Source organism: Cinclus cinclus, chromosome 27 (genome assembly GCF_963662255.1).
Source record: "Cinclus cinclus chromosome 27, bCinCin1.1, whole genome shotgun sequence".
Taxonomy (NCBI): Eukaryota; Metazoa; Chordata; class Aves; order Passeriformes; family Cinclidae; genus Cinclus; species Cinclus cinclus.
In genome coordinates, this window is record NC_085072.1 from 6,447,084 (window position 1) to 6,465,109 (window position 18,026).

The window sequence follows — 18,026 nt, forward strand, 5'->3', positions numbered from 1 at the left end:
AGCACAGAACACAGTGTGGCACTTGTTCTTCTGGCACTAGAAGGCAGCAGTGTTCCTGCCCTGCTGCCATGTTTTCCTGTCTATCCCCTTCCTTCTCTAGGCCTCCTGAAACCTGCTCTGTTCCTTAGAATCTCTGAGAATTTGTACTTGGAGACCTTTGTGATTAATAACCCTGGATGGACATGGGTTTGGCTTCTGTCATTTCTTTTTCTTAGGCTCTTGTAGTTTCTGGTTTTCAAAAACATCTTGTGACAGCTTTGCCATTTAGATATGTCTATATATATGTGTATATAAATATTTATATATTTAAAAACTTTTCCTTGCTTTTCCTTGCTTGTGCTTTTCCTTAGAAGACACTGTGGAGCTTGCTTAAAAACCAGTAGAACAAAGCAGCCTCTAAAGAAACCTGTGTTTTACCTGAGGCTTTGAATTAATTTTATTGTTCGGCTGACTGGGGGGGTTTGGAACTCCCAATGTGATCCTGTGTATCTGTTAAAAATACCTATTTTAAACACAGAATGGTAAATTTAGATTTATTTTATAGTGCTCACATTCCAGTCATGCTGGCATATCCTGCTGGGCTGTTCTCCTCTTTTGTATAAATAGCACACTGTGGATTCAATTGGAGCCAGCATTGAAAGGGATCTCTTCCCTTTTCTGTTCAGGATTCTCAGACCTCATTAATACTGGCTTGAGTTTAGACAGGCTTTAATATTGAGCAATTCGTTAACACTTATAAGCCACTCGTTTGATACAAAGCTTTCAGTTAAAAATAAAAACGCTGATTTCAGTGTAGAGAGGATTTTTCAGAAGTGCCTACACAACCTGTCAATATAAAACCCATTCAGAATTGGGATTTGTTCTCTTTCAGTGTGGGCGCGGGCAGAGCTGACTACAATAGCTACTGCAACATAACTGAATAGTTTATCCACAGTTGCTTTGTGTTCTGGGAAAAAAAAAAAAAAAGCTTAATTTTATTCCGTAATAACCAGTGCCCTTCCAAGGCTGAGTAGTTGTTCCAGAATCCTGTTTAATATGAGTGTTTCAACAATAGCTTGTTCTGCAGTGTCAAGCTGAGGTTTCCCACGTGTGTGAGCCCTGGGCTGCTTGGATGCTTGTAAATATTCTGCTATTCCTGAAGAAGGGCTAGCTGACATGAAATCATAAGCAGATGTCAGGGAATCAAAAAATCACAGAATGGTTTGGCTGGGAAGGAACCTTAAAGCTCATCTTGTTCCACTCCCTGCAGCCTTGTCCAACCTGGCCTCGAAGCTGAGTGTTTTGATGTTTATTTTTTCAGTGATAACCAAGAAAGCTGAACGGTGTCGTTGCAGGTACCGCTCCGGAGGAGGGAAGTGTCAGAACCAGCTGACGGTGAACGAGCTGCGGCTGTTTGTCAGGCAGCTCTATGCCCTGCCCTGTGTGCTCAGTCAGACACCACTGCTCAAGGTAACCTGGGGAAGCCTTGGGAAGGGAGCAGGAGCAGTTAGAGTGATGGGTTTGCACTTTCATCTCCTAGCTCACTGTTTGCTCTGAGAATTACACCTGGGGACTGGTAGGCTGGGGTGACTTGTGCACATGGGATACTGAGGAAAGGGGCTCTGACTGGCTACTGTTCGTGGTCAGCAGAGTTTTATATTGCACAGGCGAAACAAACTATTCATGTTGTTTGGAGGATAGCAGGAGAAGGAGCAGGATGACCTGGTGTCCTAGTTTGAAAGACAGGTGTTTGCTAAGGAAAAGCAAAAGCCTTTTTTTGAACTGAAAAATGTGATTTTTTTTTCTTCTTACAGATTATTATGATTTTGAAATTAAGGGAGTTTTTTAGGTAAAGATATGGGGATAGGAATAACAGTTTTTTATTAGTATAACTAACAAGACAAACAAAAACAATAACGGCTATGAAATTAGCCACAAACAGAACAGTAACTCAGTTCTAGTCTTTTTTGGCTGCAGGCACCTTTTTTTTGAGCTGTAGTTATTGGTGTTGGGGGCAGGCAGGTTCTGTAGAGCTATAGGAGGGTTGGGGGTGATGGTAGTGTTGTTTTACGTGGGAGAGAGAGATGGGAGAGAGCTTTTTGCTTACGGTGTCAGTCCCAGTGCTCAGTAGAGTGCTGGATGGTGGCAGGTGAAAGCCAGAAAGCAGCAGTGCAGGGTCCGACAGCAGTGAGGATAGCTCCCGGTGCTGGGATGGCAGGGATGGGGAAGAGGCGGCGCTCGTTCTCTGAACTTTGCGGGGGAAATGGACTGAGCCAGAGCCTTTTGGCTCTGTTTTGGCTCTGGGGTTTTCCTCTTCTCTTCCTTCCCCCTTGCTACTAGGGCTTAGTTAACAGGTATTTTACCATGACAGTGGTGAAAATTCCACAGAGGGAAAAGGGAAAGAACTAACTTGCAACACCTGGGTAACTACAGGTTAAAAGTTTGGTGTCAGTTAACTGGTCTGGTCTTACAAGTAAAGCCAGGTTAATCTGAGAACATTCAGACTTCCCAGTGCTCTGAGAAATAGCTCTCTCGTTCTTACCACTTCCCTTCTTGGTCAGTCCAGATTCAGCTTTTTCAGTCTTGTAATGAGGTCCCTCTTTGTGCTTTCAACCCACATTCCAGGAAACCCCACAGATACCTCCAGCCAAACCCAGCCCAGGCTGGCCAGATCCTCTCTAGCAGAGAACCTGCTGCTGGCAGGACTCAGATCACTGTGAATCCCACAGCCACCAGCTGTGCTGGTTCTGTGCTCCCCAGATGATGAGCCCTCAGGCAAACTGAAAGTAATTCAAAATCTTGTTTCAGAATTTGCCAAAATGTTCCATATCACGCTGAGGGGCAATTTAAAAAATTCTGTGCAGCTGCAATTCCTGTCTTAAAGGAGAAGGGCTTTGCATATTCGTGACACTTGAAACCAGGAGATGCCGTATCCAGCTCCTGAACTGCCGCTCAAGTATCCACCCAACACTGAGACACCAGATGGTGCCATGAATAAATAGGAATAAACCAGTTCAACTCAGCTTTGACTGCTGCTTTGGAGCCTTTATCTGCCCTGCAGTGTGTGGATCAGATGTGATGCAGTCCTTATTTACAGTTATTTGTTTATAGCACTGAAGCTGTGAAGTTTTCTTGCTGGTTGAAAAGCAGGAATTTGGAAATGCCAGACATGCAAACAGTTCCTCTCCATCTGGCATTCCTGAACAGGGAAATAATAAGCACATATGGTCTGAGCGTTGCTTTGCATCATTCTCAACAAGCCTCAATTATATGTCATTGTGCAAATTTGGCTGTTAATATAAATGACCAACATCACTGGAGATGAGTTCACGATTCAGTCTGTCTCTAAAAAATGTTTTATTCCATGTTGGGGGGAGGTTGCCCACCCTGGGAAACAGCCTCGCTGGCAAAATTCCAAGGTGTCAATGTGAGGGAAGAACTTCCTGCAGGAGCAGCATTTCAGGCAGTACTGGGAGTACTGGGCAGGTTGGTCCATACAGAATAATCCCAGCCTTCACCGTGGGATTGCTCTGGATGACTGTCCTTTATCCTGGAGAAAATGCAAACAGCCCCAAAAATACCTTTTGGGGTAATGAGCTGCTGAGTGCATGGAGAGAAAGAAGTTGTTGCCCTGCATGAGAGAGTAAAATGCCTGTGGCTCACTGGGACTATGGGGTGCAGCTCAAAAGCCTTAGCAGTGCAGCAGAAATGAACCCCAGAACCTCTGTGCCCTTCCCAGTGTTTTTCAAAACCTTCATAATCCTCACCCTGCTGTTCCCCAGCTGCCTGAACCATTCCAAAACAAAGCCAGACAACAGCACCCATGAAACACTCAATTTCTCTTTACATCCTTTCTGTTATTCAGAGTGCTCTTTCTGACACCTCTGGGACTGGGATTGCCTTGTTCTGAGATACCCAAGCTTGTGGCCACGTTACATATGAGGAGGTGCTGGCAGCACTGTGTGTTGAAGACACTGTTGTAGTGTTTCAGCCCTTGGGATAATTTGCCATGGGCACTGTGTGCATTGCAGTGGGGGGTTTGCCCAGAGCCTGTGCTCCCATTGTTAACCCTGCACTTCCACGGATAAGTGACTTGGAAGAGGACTTTTGTCTGATTTATCATTTCATTTGTGTATTTCAGGATCTCCTTGACCGTGTGGAAGCTTTCCAACAGCAAAGCCAAAAGCTCCTTTCTGAAGAGATGCCCAGTGCTGCGGAGCTGCAGGAGCTGCTGGACGTCAGCTTTGACTTCGACGTGGACCTGCCGCAGCTGGCGGAGCTGCGCACGCGGCTGGAGCAGGCGCGCTGGCTGGAGGACGTGCAGCTGGCCTGCTCAGAGCAGAGCTCCCTCACTCTGGATGACATGAGGCGCCTCATAGATTCCGGTGTGGGGCTCGCGCCCTACCCGGCGGTGGAGAAGGCCATGGCAAAGCTGCAGGAGCTCCTCACCGTGTCCGAGCACTGGGATGACAAAGCCAGGAACCTGATAAAGGCCAGGTAGAACTAAATCTCAGTGTTGCATTTTGTAATTGCATGAGTTGCTTCAGATGGAAGTGCCCTGATTCCTGGAGGGGCCCCCCTTTGTTCATCCAGTTCCCAGGATGAAGGCAAAGCTTGTGCCAGCCGGAAGGGACTGGGCTGGAGGAGGGGGATGAGGGATGGACCAGTTTCAGGGGTTGGAGTTGCCTTGCACTGTTTGTGTTGCACAACCATCTTGTGTAAATTCTCCTTGTGCCGCAGGGAAGGGGTTTAAGATGCCTCGTCCTTCTTTTCCACCTTCCCCCCTCTCCCAGTTTCAGGCTGAAGGACACGTGTTCAGATCAAGCTCAGATAGGTACCCCCAGCAGGTCAAACTTCATAGGCCATAGAGGTCCACGTAGGACTGTTTCTAACTAACAAGGAGAAGATTTTTCCAAATTAATTGGTGCAGGGAAGAAGGAAATAAGCCAAATACATCCTTATTAAGAAAAATTTTCTTGGGATTTTTATCTTCTGATTTATAAAGTAAAATGGGAGAGCACGGTATACTTAAAAATTAGGAACATGGCACAGACTAACATGCTGGGTTTCTTACCTCAAGATTCCTTTTTTTTAAAATTTTATCATACTTGGAGTATTGGAACATTTCTTACCTACTACTGGCCACAGTGTTTTAAGACAACTTCATATAGCACATCACCAACTAAGCTCGGGTTTAACATTCAATAGGGAGCTATGTTGTATTTGCACACTTCTAAAACCTCAGAATCAAACTGGGAAATACAGAAAAGCCAGTTTCAGGCTTTTAGCCCTCTAATGCAGAATCTCTTAGCTGGTGCTGGTCTGGGGTTTGGTGGATGTTTGTCATCCAAAAGTTAATGAAAGGTAAATCTCCCTTAAATGCAAATGTGAGAATATTCCTAGTAGGAGTCTAGAGTAAGCAAACAGATATTTCTAAACCTCCCCTGCTTCTGACCCCCAGCTCTGCTGGGTGCAGCCAGTATTGAGCATAACATCATCAGTTGGTGTGGCCCTCTGATGTTAATAACCCAGGTGAGTGGAAGAGCCCCTGCTGTAAGCAGCATCTCACATCTGGGCTGTTGTGTTCCCCCAGGCCCCGGCAGTCCCTGAGCAGCCTGGCAGCAGCAGTGAAGGAGCTGGAGGAGATCCCAGCCTACCTCCCAAACGGAGCAGCGCTGAAGGATGCGGTGCAGAAGGCCAAGGACTGGCTGCAGGAGGTGGAGGCTCTGCAGGTACATGAGCCTGGCTGCTGGGGAGGAACAGTGACCCTGCTCATGTCACTAGAGCCACCCCACACCCCATGCATGCTCCTCCAGGGCTCTGGTGTTGCTCTGATTTGGAGCACCAGGTCTGGGACGTTGGTTACCTCAGCCATGGAGCAGCTCACTCACTGCCCTGATTCTTCCTTCCGTTTCTGATCTGTATTCCTTCATCTTTGCAACTAAGTGTCTCCAGTAAAATCTATGAAACAGCTATTAGCAAAAACTTAAAGTTACTGCATTATGGAACTTCACCTTCAGGTCACTTTTTTTCAGTTGCTCAGTAAAAACTCCCTGTTAATAACATCTTTGTGTGGTACACTGAGGTACAGAGTGGTGATACAGAGGTACTTTCTGGCTCAGCCTTGCAAGTGCTCAAGCGGGTGTCAGTGGGACTGCCCAGATCAGACTAGGGTGGGATAGCCCTGATTTCACATTTTGGTGTAGATTGCCAAATATTTTCATTTGTCCTAATTTTTTTTCTATAAAGTGAGCTCTAATCTAACTTAGGGGCTCTGGCCTAAATTGGGCTTTTAAATAAAAACTTCTCTTGAACTTTTATTTTAAAAAATAATTTTCCTGGATTTAAATATTTTGAAGGAATAACATTAATGTAATGCTAAGTTTCATTTGAGGGCTGTCTTGAAAGAGCTTGAGTGATTTTTTTTTTCTCTTGGAATTTGCCAGTTTCTTGGTCTGGACTCTGAAATTCTGCCTTCTGAATATGGAAAACTAGTTCTATTAACGACAAGAATTTTTGCTTCAGTTTTGTGAAGGATTTGTTAAATGCCTGCAGTCACTGTGACTTGCAGGAAGTTCTTGGCATCAGAATTCGAAGTTGCTAGAGGTGTTGGGGTTTTTTGGTGAATAGTTCTCCAGTCCCATATCAACTGCCTGTTCTAGAAATTACCTCTGGAATTTCCTCTTGTGCCACTTTACTCTGGGTGTGTGGTACCTGTGTTGCCTGAGGTGTGGGGTGCCAAGGGAATGGCTGGAGCTTGCTCCTGAGTGTCACATGAGATACTGGAAGTGGTTCTCATTCTTGGCCTGGCACAGCCTGGGTTAAACTTGTCTTCTGGTGCTGTAGCTTCCTACAGTGCCTGAAAGGAGGCTGGAGCCAGGGGAATCAGACTTTCCTCCCAAGGAACAAGGAACAGGATGAGAGGGAACTGCCTCAAGTTGCACCTGGGGAGGTTCAGGTTGGATGCTGGAGAAAATTTCTTCATTGAAAGGAGCAATGAGGCCCTGGCACAGCCTGCCCAGGGTAGAGTCACCATCCCTGGAGGGATTTAAAAAGCATGGGGATGTGACACTTGGGGACATGGTTTAGTGGTGGCTTTGGCAGTGCTGGGTTAATGGCTGAAATTGATCTTGGAGATCTTTTTTTCAGTGTTAATTACTGTATGATTTAATTATTTCAGAATTATTTTGATTTTCTGCTGTGAATGCAGTGTGAGACTGGGAGGCTGCTTATGTTGTTGGCAGTCTCTGGTTTTGTTGTGTTTTCTTTTTAAAGGGTCATTTGGCAAGTGTGTTCTTGCTTCTTAGCCCCCAAATGTGTTGTTAGTTTTGTCTGGTAGTCAATGATTAAGTGCAGGAGCAGCACAAATGTTGGACTGATAGTGCAGGTCAGTGAGCTGTCTGAGCATTAAATTCATTTTTACAAGTTCTGAATTCCTTCAGTGACTGCTGTGACTTGGGCAGTGCTGTGTCTTGGGTGCATCCAGCATCTCCTTATTTCCAACTGTGCAGGTTGGGGGCCGTGTGCCCGTGCTGGACACGCTGGCAGAGCTCGTCACGAGGGGTCGATCCATCCCAGTGCACCTGGATTACCTGCCCAGGCTGGAGGCCCTGGTGGCTGAAGTGCAGGCATGGAAGGAGTGTGCAGCAAACACGTTCCTGTGTGAGAACTCTCCGTATTCCCTTCTGGAGGTGAGAGGTGTGGATTGGAGATCAGCCCAGTCAGTCATGCACAGGCACAGGGACTCAATGTGCATCCAGGAGGGAGCAGTAAATATTATTTGCAGAATTGCTTTAGGATTGCATGAACTATTTTAATAACTTTTGTTAGTGACCTATACTTCTAATAATAGTTTTAGACTTTTAAAATGCTTAAGATTTAGCTATGTTTTCTCTGTTCTTCTTAATCAGTGGCTAACAAGAGCAGGCAGTGCCAGTGTCTACCATTTTCCATATGAATATGGGAATATTGACAAATCTGTGGCACTGGATTAACTCCAGTGCATCAGGCTGAGCTGCAGGTGAACAGGTTCCTACCTGCTCCATCCTCCTCAGGTTCAGGTATGCTGGGCTGAGGCTGGGGCTGTGTTTGCTGCCCCTCTGGAGCTGTGGTCCTGCACCTGCAGTCCTTGAGCAATGTACACTCTGCCCAGCACTGAGGCCCTCTGAGCCTCCTCCTGTCAGGACAGAGAGCAATGTAGGGCAGCCCCTGGAATCTCTGCTCTTTCCCAGGGTTTGCAGTTTCATCCCCACGGAGGTTGTTCCGCATATCGGCTTTCTCTCCCTCTCTATCTCCCCCACAGCAGTCTGGGTGAAACACAAGGGTTGTTTGGGTCTGGCCATTTTACAAAACTGAAATGCCAACTTTCCAGCTCTCTCTACCTTCCCGATAACCTCACCCTAATCCCTCAGATCTTTGATGGAATAACTGCAGGAGCCCTAGTTCTCACCAGTTGCCTGTGGCTGCATACAGTCAGGAAGGTGCCTTAGGTGCAGTGTAACACTGCTGCAGGCAGGACACTGTTGTTCTGTCCCTCAGGTGTTGTGTCCCTGGTGTGACATCGGGATGCTCAGTCTGAAGAGAAAGCAGAAGAAGCTGAAGGAGCCAGTGCCAAGTGGCAAGAAGAAAAGCACTAAGCTGGAGACACTGAGTGACCTGGAGCGGGTGCTCTCTGAAAGCAAGGACACTGCATCCGCGGTATGTGGTCACATCTTTCCTAACTGGAATTTCTTCTGAGTTCCTTGAATCCTTGTTTATGATTGCCTCCTGTGCAGGAGTGTGGCTTCCACCCTGTTCTTGCTGTGCTGCTCTGCAGAATTTCTGGGACTGCATTTTCTGTGTTTGCTTCAGACTTCCCAAAATTGCTTTCTGTGGAAACGTGTTGCTTTGTGCGTTAAGCAGCCTCACATTTTGCTACGCAGTGCCTGTAGCTCAGTAAAGCACAGGAAGACAAAATATGTAGACCTGCTTTCCCCTGCCATACCTAAATCCTATTAAAAATGGGATAGGGTTTGCCCAAGTCTTAGCCCAAAGAACACATATAATCCAGCACCATTTATAATTAAAGCAAACACTCTAAATAATTAAAGAAAACCTCATGCATTATGGAGTCACTGAAACACTGCTCTGGGTCGAGCAGGCTCAGTTGCTGGTGGGGAAGGGCTTCATTCCAGCAGACCTAGTGCAGAGCCTTCACCTGAGCCAGGTAATGATGTCCTGTGGCTAATGTAGGGGCTCATTGGGTGGGGCTTGAATGTAATGTAATGTGGGACATTTAAGTTTTAACCTATGGCAACTACTTGAAACTTGTGCTTTCAGTGCTTTGGTGTTGGCCTCTTTTGTCTGATCCCCAGAGCTGGAGCAGTGTCCCTGTCATGGCAGTGTGGGGACTGGGTCACACTGAGTCCTCTGACTCCAGCATCCCTGCCTAAGGAGACCCAGGGTACTCCCAGGGGCTGAACCCAGGATAGGGAAGTCATTCGGTGTGGCAGGGTTGCTTATGACTCACAAGGGGAGCCAGAACCTTCCCACACTCCCAACCCAGCTCAGCACCTGTGTGCACATCAGAATGTGCTATGCCCCGGTGCCATGTGTGCCCAGGATGGACACAGTTCTCATTTTTCCAGAGCTGATTTTAATCCAGGAATTATGCTTGAAAGCCATGGTGTGAGAAATAACCACTTTGTATGTATTTATAAACCCTTCTCGGTATGTTTATATACATTATAAAATGCATAGAATTAATTAGTTGTAGCTGGTTTGAACAACCCTTATGGAACTGAAATACATTGCTGTCTTTAGAGGAGCTAGTGCTAAAGATTCCTGAAAACAGGAATTTGTAGGAGCATCTGCAGAAAGAGTAAACAATACATCCAGGGTACGCCTGAATTTTGCCTGCTGTTCACAATCCCCAGAGCAAGTTCATAGGTCAGGTCATGGCCCTGAGCACTGGGCAGCATGTACAAAGTGAGGGTCAGAGGTGAATTGCATTTGTGAAAACTGCCCAGGAAGCTTTTCTGAGTATCCAGAGTCAGACTGTTGAGAGACGCTTCCCAGAGCACTATCTGCAATCCAAACTTGCACTTCTTCAAGATTTGAGCTGCTTGAAGGCAGACCATGTTTTTGTAGTACAAAACACAAAAGCTTGGAACAGAGGAGGGGTTAGAAGCTTTTTTTTTTCTTTTTTTTTTCTTTTTTTTTTCCTTTTTCTTTTTTTCAAAGGGTTAAGCTTTTTCTCTCAGGAAGGAAATTGAAGTCACACCACTGCACATCCTCACTGCTGCCCCTCCAATACCTTTTGCTGGCCCACTGCTTCATTCCAGCGTTTAAAGCCCTGGAGACTGGCACATCTGAAGGGTGACAGAGCAGAGGGCACCCTGTTTGTACCAAGCAGTGTTCCCTTGAAGATGCCATCCTTTGTCTCCTTGCAGATGGCCGCGCTGGGAGAGGCCCGGCTGAGGGAGATGGAGGCGCTGCGTGCTCTTCGAGCGGCGAATGAGGTGAAGGCGCTGTCAAGCGAGGAGGACGCCGAGCTCAAGGTGTGTCTGTGCCAGAAGGAGCCGGCTGCTCCCATGATCCAGTGTGAGCTCTGCAGGGGCTTCTTCCACACCGGCTGCGTGCCGGTGCCCGGCCCGGCACCGGGGCCGCGCGTCTGGCTGTGCCCGCACTGCCACCGCTCCCAGAAGCCGCCTCTGGAGAAGATCCTGCCGCTGCTGGCGTCCCTGCAGCGCATCCGCGTCCGGCTGCCCGAGGGGGATGCCCTGCGCTACATGATCGAGAGAACTGTGAACTGGCAGCACAGAGCACAACAAATGTTGTATTCAGGGAATCTAAAACGCATCCAGGACAAAGTTGGCTCAGGATTACTCTACAGCAGGTGGCAAGCCTCGGCGGGCCAGCTGCCAGAGACAAACAAGGTGAGTCTGGGCCAGGGCTGGGCTTCCTGGCACTGGGCTCTGGGGTCTGTGAGGACAGGAGGTGACAGTGCTCTGGGGTTGGGTCTGCTGTGGCTCCCTACAAATCCTGATAAGGCAGAGGGTTTATTCCTGCTTCATAGCTGTCAGGAGCTGTGGGTCTGCTGGGCCCCTCAACCAGGGTGTGTTGTGTGCCCTAGCAGCAGCTTCGTGTTCCCTTCTGCTGGAGTCCAGGAACAATTCCACCCAAAGAGCCTATTTTCCCCTCTCCTCTTCCAGCTCCTGTGCTCTTCTGTGACACCACTAATGACAGAGCTGCTGAGTTGTTTCTGGAGTGCTTGCTATTAAGTTGGTCTTTATATTCTGGTCCTACAAGTATTCAAATAGAGTTTTAAGTGTTGAGAATTAGTGACAGAGGCACAAGCTGTCCTGTGCATTACCGGCTTGGCTCTAGACAAAGTTATTTTTCAACAAAGTGTCTTCATCCTTTGCTGCCTCTCCTCACTCCCATTAGACCTTCCAAGCTGAATATTCTGCTCTTATTGCTGGGTTTAGCCACAGCAGCTGTTTCAGGTGGGGTAGTCAGGGAGTTGTGTTTTTTCAGTGAAGATCTTTCTGCAAAAAGCACACATAAAGAAGGAAATTAAGTAAAGAATTTTCCTGAGATAACAAATGCAAAAAATATCAGAAATCAAAGCTCTGCGCTGTATAAAGAACATGAAACGCCCCGAAATGGAATGTACTCTGTTGCTCTTACATTTTGAAACACCTGAGTTTTACTAGTCCAATCCAGTTACAGTTTGGCTGTGTTTCTGGTTTTGCTTTCATTTATGTTAAAACATAAACCATGCCACACATGCCTGACAGAGTGTTGCAACTGCTTCTCATTCACCCAGCTGTGACAATGGCTTTTGGACCAAATTTTTCAAGCAAGCAAGTCAAGATATAGAAATTAAAATATCTTTAGGTATTTAAGAGAATTTTACTGGTCGTTTAGGTCTGAAAGAATCATTTTGCTAGGTCAGCTAGGGTAGCTGAAAAGAACTGGCCAGGACTTTGATCTTTCAGCCAAAAATTGACACAGTGAGTTTAGTTTTATTTGTATGATGACATTAGCTCAGCATTGAACTGCGAGGTTTCTTCCACCCAGAGCAGTGTAACTGTTTTTGGGGGTCTGGACCTTAAGTCAGGAAACCTTCCAGATCAGGGTATTTCTGGCTGAGCTAGTCCAGGTCCTACATTTCCCAAATCAGAGGTCCTTGGGAAGCTCAGTGGAGGAGCATCTGACCAGGTCCTGCAGTGAGCCAGGGTCTCTTCTGAGCCAGGCCCCCAGCACACCTCAGCACAGGTGTGAGCTGAAATTTCAGTCTCCATGGATTTGAGGTGTTTTCTGGTGAATCCAGTGTCTTACCATGGACATGGCTGTCCTGTTCTGTCCCAGTTCTGTTTTCCCTGTCATCTGGGCTAATTCAACAGTCACTTTCCCACAAGAAGCTCTTCAGTAACCATTGGAGCTGGGCTGCTTTGACGCTTTCCAAAGTGAGGAATGTGGGTGAGTTTGAAAAATTCCCTTGAGAACAGCAGTGGGAATTGAGGAGAGCCATATTCTGAAAGGGGCCCAGGCGCTTGGGTTAGTGAGGCAGAGGGTGTTGTGGAAGGTTCCTGGTGAGATGCCCCTGGCAGTGTCAAGGAGGTGCAGGGTTTGCTGTTGGTGTGTCCCTGCCTTGGCAGGGCAGGGCTGCAGTCTTTTGGACCAGGGCAGTGAGATATGGGATTTCAGTAGCTGTAAGAGAAACAAGTGTGAAACAAGTGATCCTATCACAGTTATTCTGCATTTCAAACTCCACATTTAGTGAAACTATCTGTGTTTTGTTTTCTAGGTGTCACAGACAATTGGAGCTATGTCATTCTCCATGCCTCATGACTGGGACAACAGAACCATGTATTTGCATTCTCCATTCTCTACAGGACAGCACTGCATTCCACTTCATGGTTTGTAATCTTCACTTTAGTTTGGGGGGTTTCCCTCTTCCCCTTCCTTTTTTCTCCCATGTTTGGTGGTGCAGGGAGGGTGTCCTGAGATGACTGAGCAGGCCTGTGACTGCATAGCACAGGTGTTTGTTTCTCCATCTCCTCAGCAACTTTGGACCTCATTGTCCAGCTTTGGCAGAGGGGTGCATTGCTCAAGGATAGAAATTTCCCATGTGTAATGAAAAGGTGTGGCACAATGGGATGAGGAATCAGGAGAGCTGGTGCCCTCCCACGAGAACAGCTCCCCCAGGCTGTGCCCCAGCCAAGCTGCAGAAGGGGGAAAGAAAGGGGAGAGGCCACTGGAAGTGTAGGAGGTGGATGGGAGCAGCTGGGATGTGGTGCTGGAAGCCATGGGATACTTAATGCACAGGACACGTGTCCATGTGAGCTTTGCTGCAGCACAACTGTCCATCTGTCAGAGACTGGAGCTGCCCCAGCCCCTGTGGGGCTGCTCTACTGGGGTCACTCAGCACAGGCTCTGGACCATCCTCACCTCAGACTTGGTGGGTTGGGCTAACAGTCAATCTGTGAATTGCATCATTTTATGACTGTGTCAGAAATTATTTATCATTTCTTCTCTCTTCATGCATAATGCTCCAGGGACACAAGTCTAGACTTACCTTCCTGTCTGTGCAGCTCAGTCCATACCGGTGTTATAAAAGCCATTTCAGTGGAATGTTACAGTCCACATCAAACAAGGCAATTCTTTGTGTCACCAGGTTTACTTTTCATATTTGTGTTGTAGTGTATTAATAAACTGTTATTTATGCAAAGACTTGGGCCTCCCCAGCCGAGACTGTTTCAGAGCCCTGCAGGAGCTTTGGAGCCAGTAGCAGCAGTGGGTAGTGACCACAGAGCAGGACCTTGTCACCAAGCTTATCCTCTCAGCCTTCCTTCCTCTCCTCTCTTGGCTCCCTGTACAGATCTCACTCAATTTGTTCATCTTACCCACTCGTTGGGTAGTGAGGGGATTGTCACACTCCTGTAGCTCCTGAAGCAGTAGAATTTGCGAGGAATGATTGGCAATGCCTTATCCTTGAACCATCAGGGAATGGGAGCGTGGCAGGGTGCTGAGCCACAGTGTGGGAACTTCTGTGCAAGCCTTTATCTTTCCTTTTAACCCTGCTGTTAAAAATGAGCAGTCAAGAGGGAGCAGATAAGAACTAACTCATACAGTTGCAGATCTAAAGTCTTTCACTATTTTTTATTGTGCTACTAGAGATTTTTCATTATGTGTGCAGTTCTTGTCAGTGCTGGCACTGAAGAGTTCCTGCTGTGTCTCCTTGTCTTTTACACTAGTCATTAGCACCGAGCTGGACGAGCTGATGATGGAAGCCCAGCTGCTGCAGGTTTCTTTGCCTGAGATCCAGGAGCTGTACCAGGCCCTGTTCACGAAACAGAGTCCTGCCCTACAGCCTGAGCAGAGGTCACCCAGCACAGCCACAAGTGAGAAGGCAAGTGTCCAACAGCAGCACTGAGCTGGGGCACCCTGGGAAGGGCTCTGCCTCAACCCTTGGGCTTTACAGAGGTTTGTGTGTGTAGCTGCACTTCAATGAAAATGCATTTTCCTTGTGCAAAAGGAGTCAAGAGGTCAATAAGAAATTAGTTACGAAGAACTGAATACAATTTGTGGCCTAATACATTTTTGAAATTTAGATATATGTTTATTGTCAGTCTCTGTACTTTAAATACATTTGTCCTGATTTCATAGAATTGCAGAATCCTAGACTGGTTTGGGTTGGAAGGGACCTTAATGCTCATTTTGTGCCACCCCTTGCCATGGACAGGGACACCTTCCACTAGACCAGATTGCTCCAAGTCCCATCCTGGCCTTGGACGCTTGACTCTTGTCCTATTTCAAGGCTTGCCAAGGGAGCTGCTGTGGAAGCTGCAGGCTCACAGGCAGGAAATGAAGATGGTTTTCTCTCTGAGTTCTGTCCCTGGGGCTTGCCCCTGCCCTTGGCTCCTCTTACACATCTCATGCTACTGAAGATGCGGCACTGTCAAACACTGCACTTGTACTTAAACCTATTCCTAAAATCAGTGTATGGAATAGCAGGATAATGGATGCTAGCTGCATACTTCCAACCTTGCCAAAATGTCTTTCCCATAGAATGAATGTTGCAGAGGAAAAAAGGATGGGATGAGTTACACGGAGAGAAAACTGAAGCGGCGTTTCGAGAGAGAGAGCTTCTATGGTGAGAACAGAGCAAGAGTAAAAAAGATGAGAACACCCAAAAAGAAGAAACTGAAACTGAGTCACTCAAAGGATCAGTGCAGTAACAAAGTGGAGAGAGAGCGGGAGCGGCTCCTGGAGCTGCAGCGTTCCAGCGACAGCCACTTGCTGCCCTCAGACACGTCGTCGTTCTCAGAGCAGGAGGACTCCGAGGATGAGGATGCCATCTGCCCAGCTGTGAACTGCCTCCAGCCCGAGGGGGATGAGGTCAGGAGCGTCAGAGCCGCCATGGTGTTCTGAGTGCTGGGATCTGGGGCAGGGAGCTGCCTGCCCTGGGACTGTTTGACTGCAGAAAAGCTGTTCATGAGGGGTGGGGGAGGCCCTGGGTTAGCCAGGGATGTCTGTGCAGCTGGGATGGGCAGGACCGACCCCACCTGCCCTGGGGTAGCCCTGTGGCATCAGAACAGCTGCACACCGTGGGAGGGGGCAGGTGGGGCCCTGCAGACACTGTGTCCATGGCTGCTCTTGGGATACAGGTGTGGATGGGCTCTGTGGGTGGGGGCAGTGCCTGGGGCTCTGCTCAGACCCATCCACCCTGCAAATAGAGAAGAGGGACATTGAGTCTCTGATAGGCGGGAAAGCAGTGGGGAGATAAGGGAGGGTGTGCCCTGTCCACAGCCCTGGAGAGCAGGAAGCACAGTGAATATCCAGCACCCGCCACCTGTGGAACAGGACATTTCTCATGTAACTAAACCAGGAGCCCCAGGATGACCCAGAAGTGTGGGGGACTTTGCTTGGCCCTGCTCTGATCTCTGTGTCTGCTCTTCACCAGGTCGACTGGGTCCAGTGCGACGGCAGCTGCAACCAGTGGTTCCACCAGGTGTGTGTGGGCATCTCCCCAGAGATGGCAGAGAAGGAGGATTACATCTGCGCCAGCTGCGCCGGCAAGGACGCCCAGTACCGGAAGTAAAACCCCCATAAACCCTTCAGGACTTGAGTAAAGAAGGTTCCCAGATTTTCAGTTAAGCCACAGGGGCTGGTTTAAGAACCAGATTGCAAATGGTGCTACTTCTATCCTTATGGGATCATTTTCCAGAACTCAAAACAATTTTTGACACTTTTGTATTTTCCCTTGATCTGTTTGTGGTTGTTGAGGTTTGAGATGCTGACTGTTTGCAGGGGTTTCCACCGATTGGGAAGGCATTTGACACATGCACCTTTATTGTACAGCATTCAGTTACCTCTGGGATTTACCGGCATATTTAATTCAGCTTGGTTTGGGTGCAAAAACAAACAAAACCCCCGCACCATGAATTTTCCAATAATCCTCTTTTGAGGAAATCCCTGTTTACTCTGTTAACTCTTTGGAGACTTTAGTTTTTTTCCACTTTGTTTTTCGTAGACTAGGTTTATTTATCTGAGCAATAACTTCTATGTCTGGTTTCAGTGACTGGAATGACAACTGAACAGCGTGTTGCTTCTAGCATTGGTTGATGTACAGACAGCAAATGTTAGATCCTAGTGTCACTGAGGGCCCTGTGATGTAGAAGACAGGAAAAAAAAAATCTGTAAAGTAATTGCCACAGCTGTATTTTGGCTTTCTCCTTTTTTGGGTAGCTTGTATCAAATGTTGCAGTTTATATTGTGGAATAAACCCCTGGTTATGTTATAAAATTAAATGTTGGTGTTTTTAGAGAGTTTGAAATGAAGTTTTATTTCCCTCTGAATCCACACTGCATCGCTGGGTTCTCTAAGCCAAGAAATAATCACCTTCCAAAGAAGCAATGCCGAAGCTGTGGTCGTTCTTGTCTGTTCAGGTTTGGAAGGAGGAGGAAGGTCAAAATGCTACACCAAAAAGAAAAAAAAAAAGAAAAAAAAAAAAAAAGAGTTTTTCCAGGATTTTTGCAAAGATTTTCCAAAGCTGAGATTATTTGCCAGTTGAGTGCATGAAGAATTAAAGGTACAATAGTGGGTTCACACAGGAGGCAAAGGTGTGGGGTAGTTTCTCCTGCCAGCCCTGCCCAGCTGCAACAGAGGAGAGACCCTCCCTTGCCACTGGGGCTGGTGGCCACAGTAACCTTCTCTGTGGCCCACAGGGAGCTGGCTCTGCACAGCCCAGGCTGGTGGCCACAGCAAACTCTGGCTGGACTCCCTCCACCTGCTTCCACCTGCATTTAGCCCAGAAGCCTGAGGAATAAGGAGATTTCTGGTTCTCACAAAGGCTCAGGGCCTGTAGCTGGGGCACTGCAGGTGTGGCACCACGGTGCTGCTGGAGGAGACTGGAGCTCTGAACAACACAGCTTGGGTGTTCAGGCCCACAAGGCACTTCCCACATGGGGCTGCACCCAAAATCCCTTGGAGAGCAATCACTGCTGTAGAACACAGCTGGAAGTGGCCTGGTGACAGGGACGTGCCTTCAAGGCCTACCAGAGGTGGAACTTGTGGAGCCCAGGAAGATGGGAGGGCTGGAAATGTTTTCTCGGGGAGAGCACTCTCCATGACAGCTTGTCCCAGCCAGAACCGTGGTGGGCTTGGTGTACCCTCCACTTGTCACCAGGAGGAATTTGCTGGTAAGTTTTTTCCCTGTTAGTTTTGCCTCTTTTACTATAGGCAGAAGTGCACAGCCAGTAGGGTAGGGCAGAGCCTTGAAGCATCTGTGGCTGATGGTGACATGAAGGATATGTGGGTGGGATGAGGACTATGCAGGAATTTGCTCCCACAGGGGTTTGGTAGGGTTTTGGTTTTTTGTGTTTTTGGCATTAATTTTTGACTGTTAGAAGAATCTTCAGCCTGGCCCAAGTGATCTGTCTGAAAGTGCCAGGGTGGGGGAGAGCCTTGAGTCTGTGTACATGAGCTGTGTCTATGCTTCCATGGTATAACTGGTTCTTTTTATTTAAGTACCAAAATGATGCTTTGAGAAATGCTTT

At 47.6% G+C, this 18,026-nt stretch overlaps 1 protein-coding gene across 5 annotated transcripts in view; it reads left to right on the forward strand.

Annotated features, from left to right (window-relative positions):
- Nucleotides 1–16,792, forward strand: part of KDM5B (lysine demethylase 5B) — a 55,729-nt gene extending 38,937 nt beyond the window's left edge. For 3 of the 5 annotated variants that reach the window (XM_062509349.1, XM_062509352.1, XM_062509350.1), the window contains 10 exons: nt 1,335–1,449; nt 4,121–4,476; nt 5,573–5,711; nt 7,491–7,670; nt 8,518–8,676; nt 10,410–10,895; nt 12,773–12,884; nt 14,223–14,377; nt 15,037–15,366; nt 15,932–16,792. In XM_062509349.1, coding sequence (XP_062365333.1) covers nt 1,335–1,449; nt 4,121–4,476; nt 5,573–5,711; nt 7,491–7,670; nt 8,518–8,676; nt 10,410–10,895; nt 12,773–12,884; nt 14,223–14,377; nt 15,037–15,366; nt 15,932–16,069 — 2,170 coding nt within the window. In that variant the 3' untranslated portion in view covers nt 16,070–16,792. Of the gene's footprint in view, nt 1–1,334; nt 1,450–4,120; nt 4,477–5,572; nt 5,712–7,490; nt 7,671–8,490; nt 8,677–10,409; nt 10,896–12,772; nt 12,885–14,222; nt 14,378–15,036; nt 15,367–15,931 lie in introns of all 5 variants that reach the window. The other 2 variants (XM_062509348.1, XM_062509351.1) reach the window with 1 other exon arrangement.
- The last annotated feature ends 1,234 nt before the right edge of the window (nt 16,793–18,026 follow it).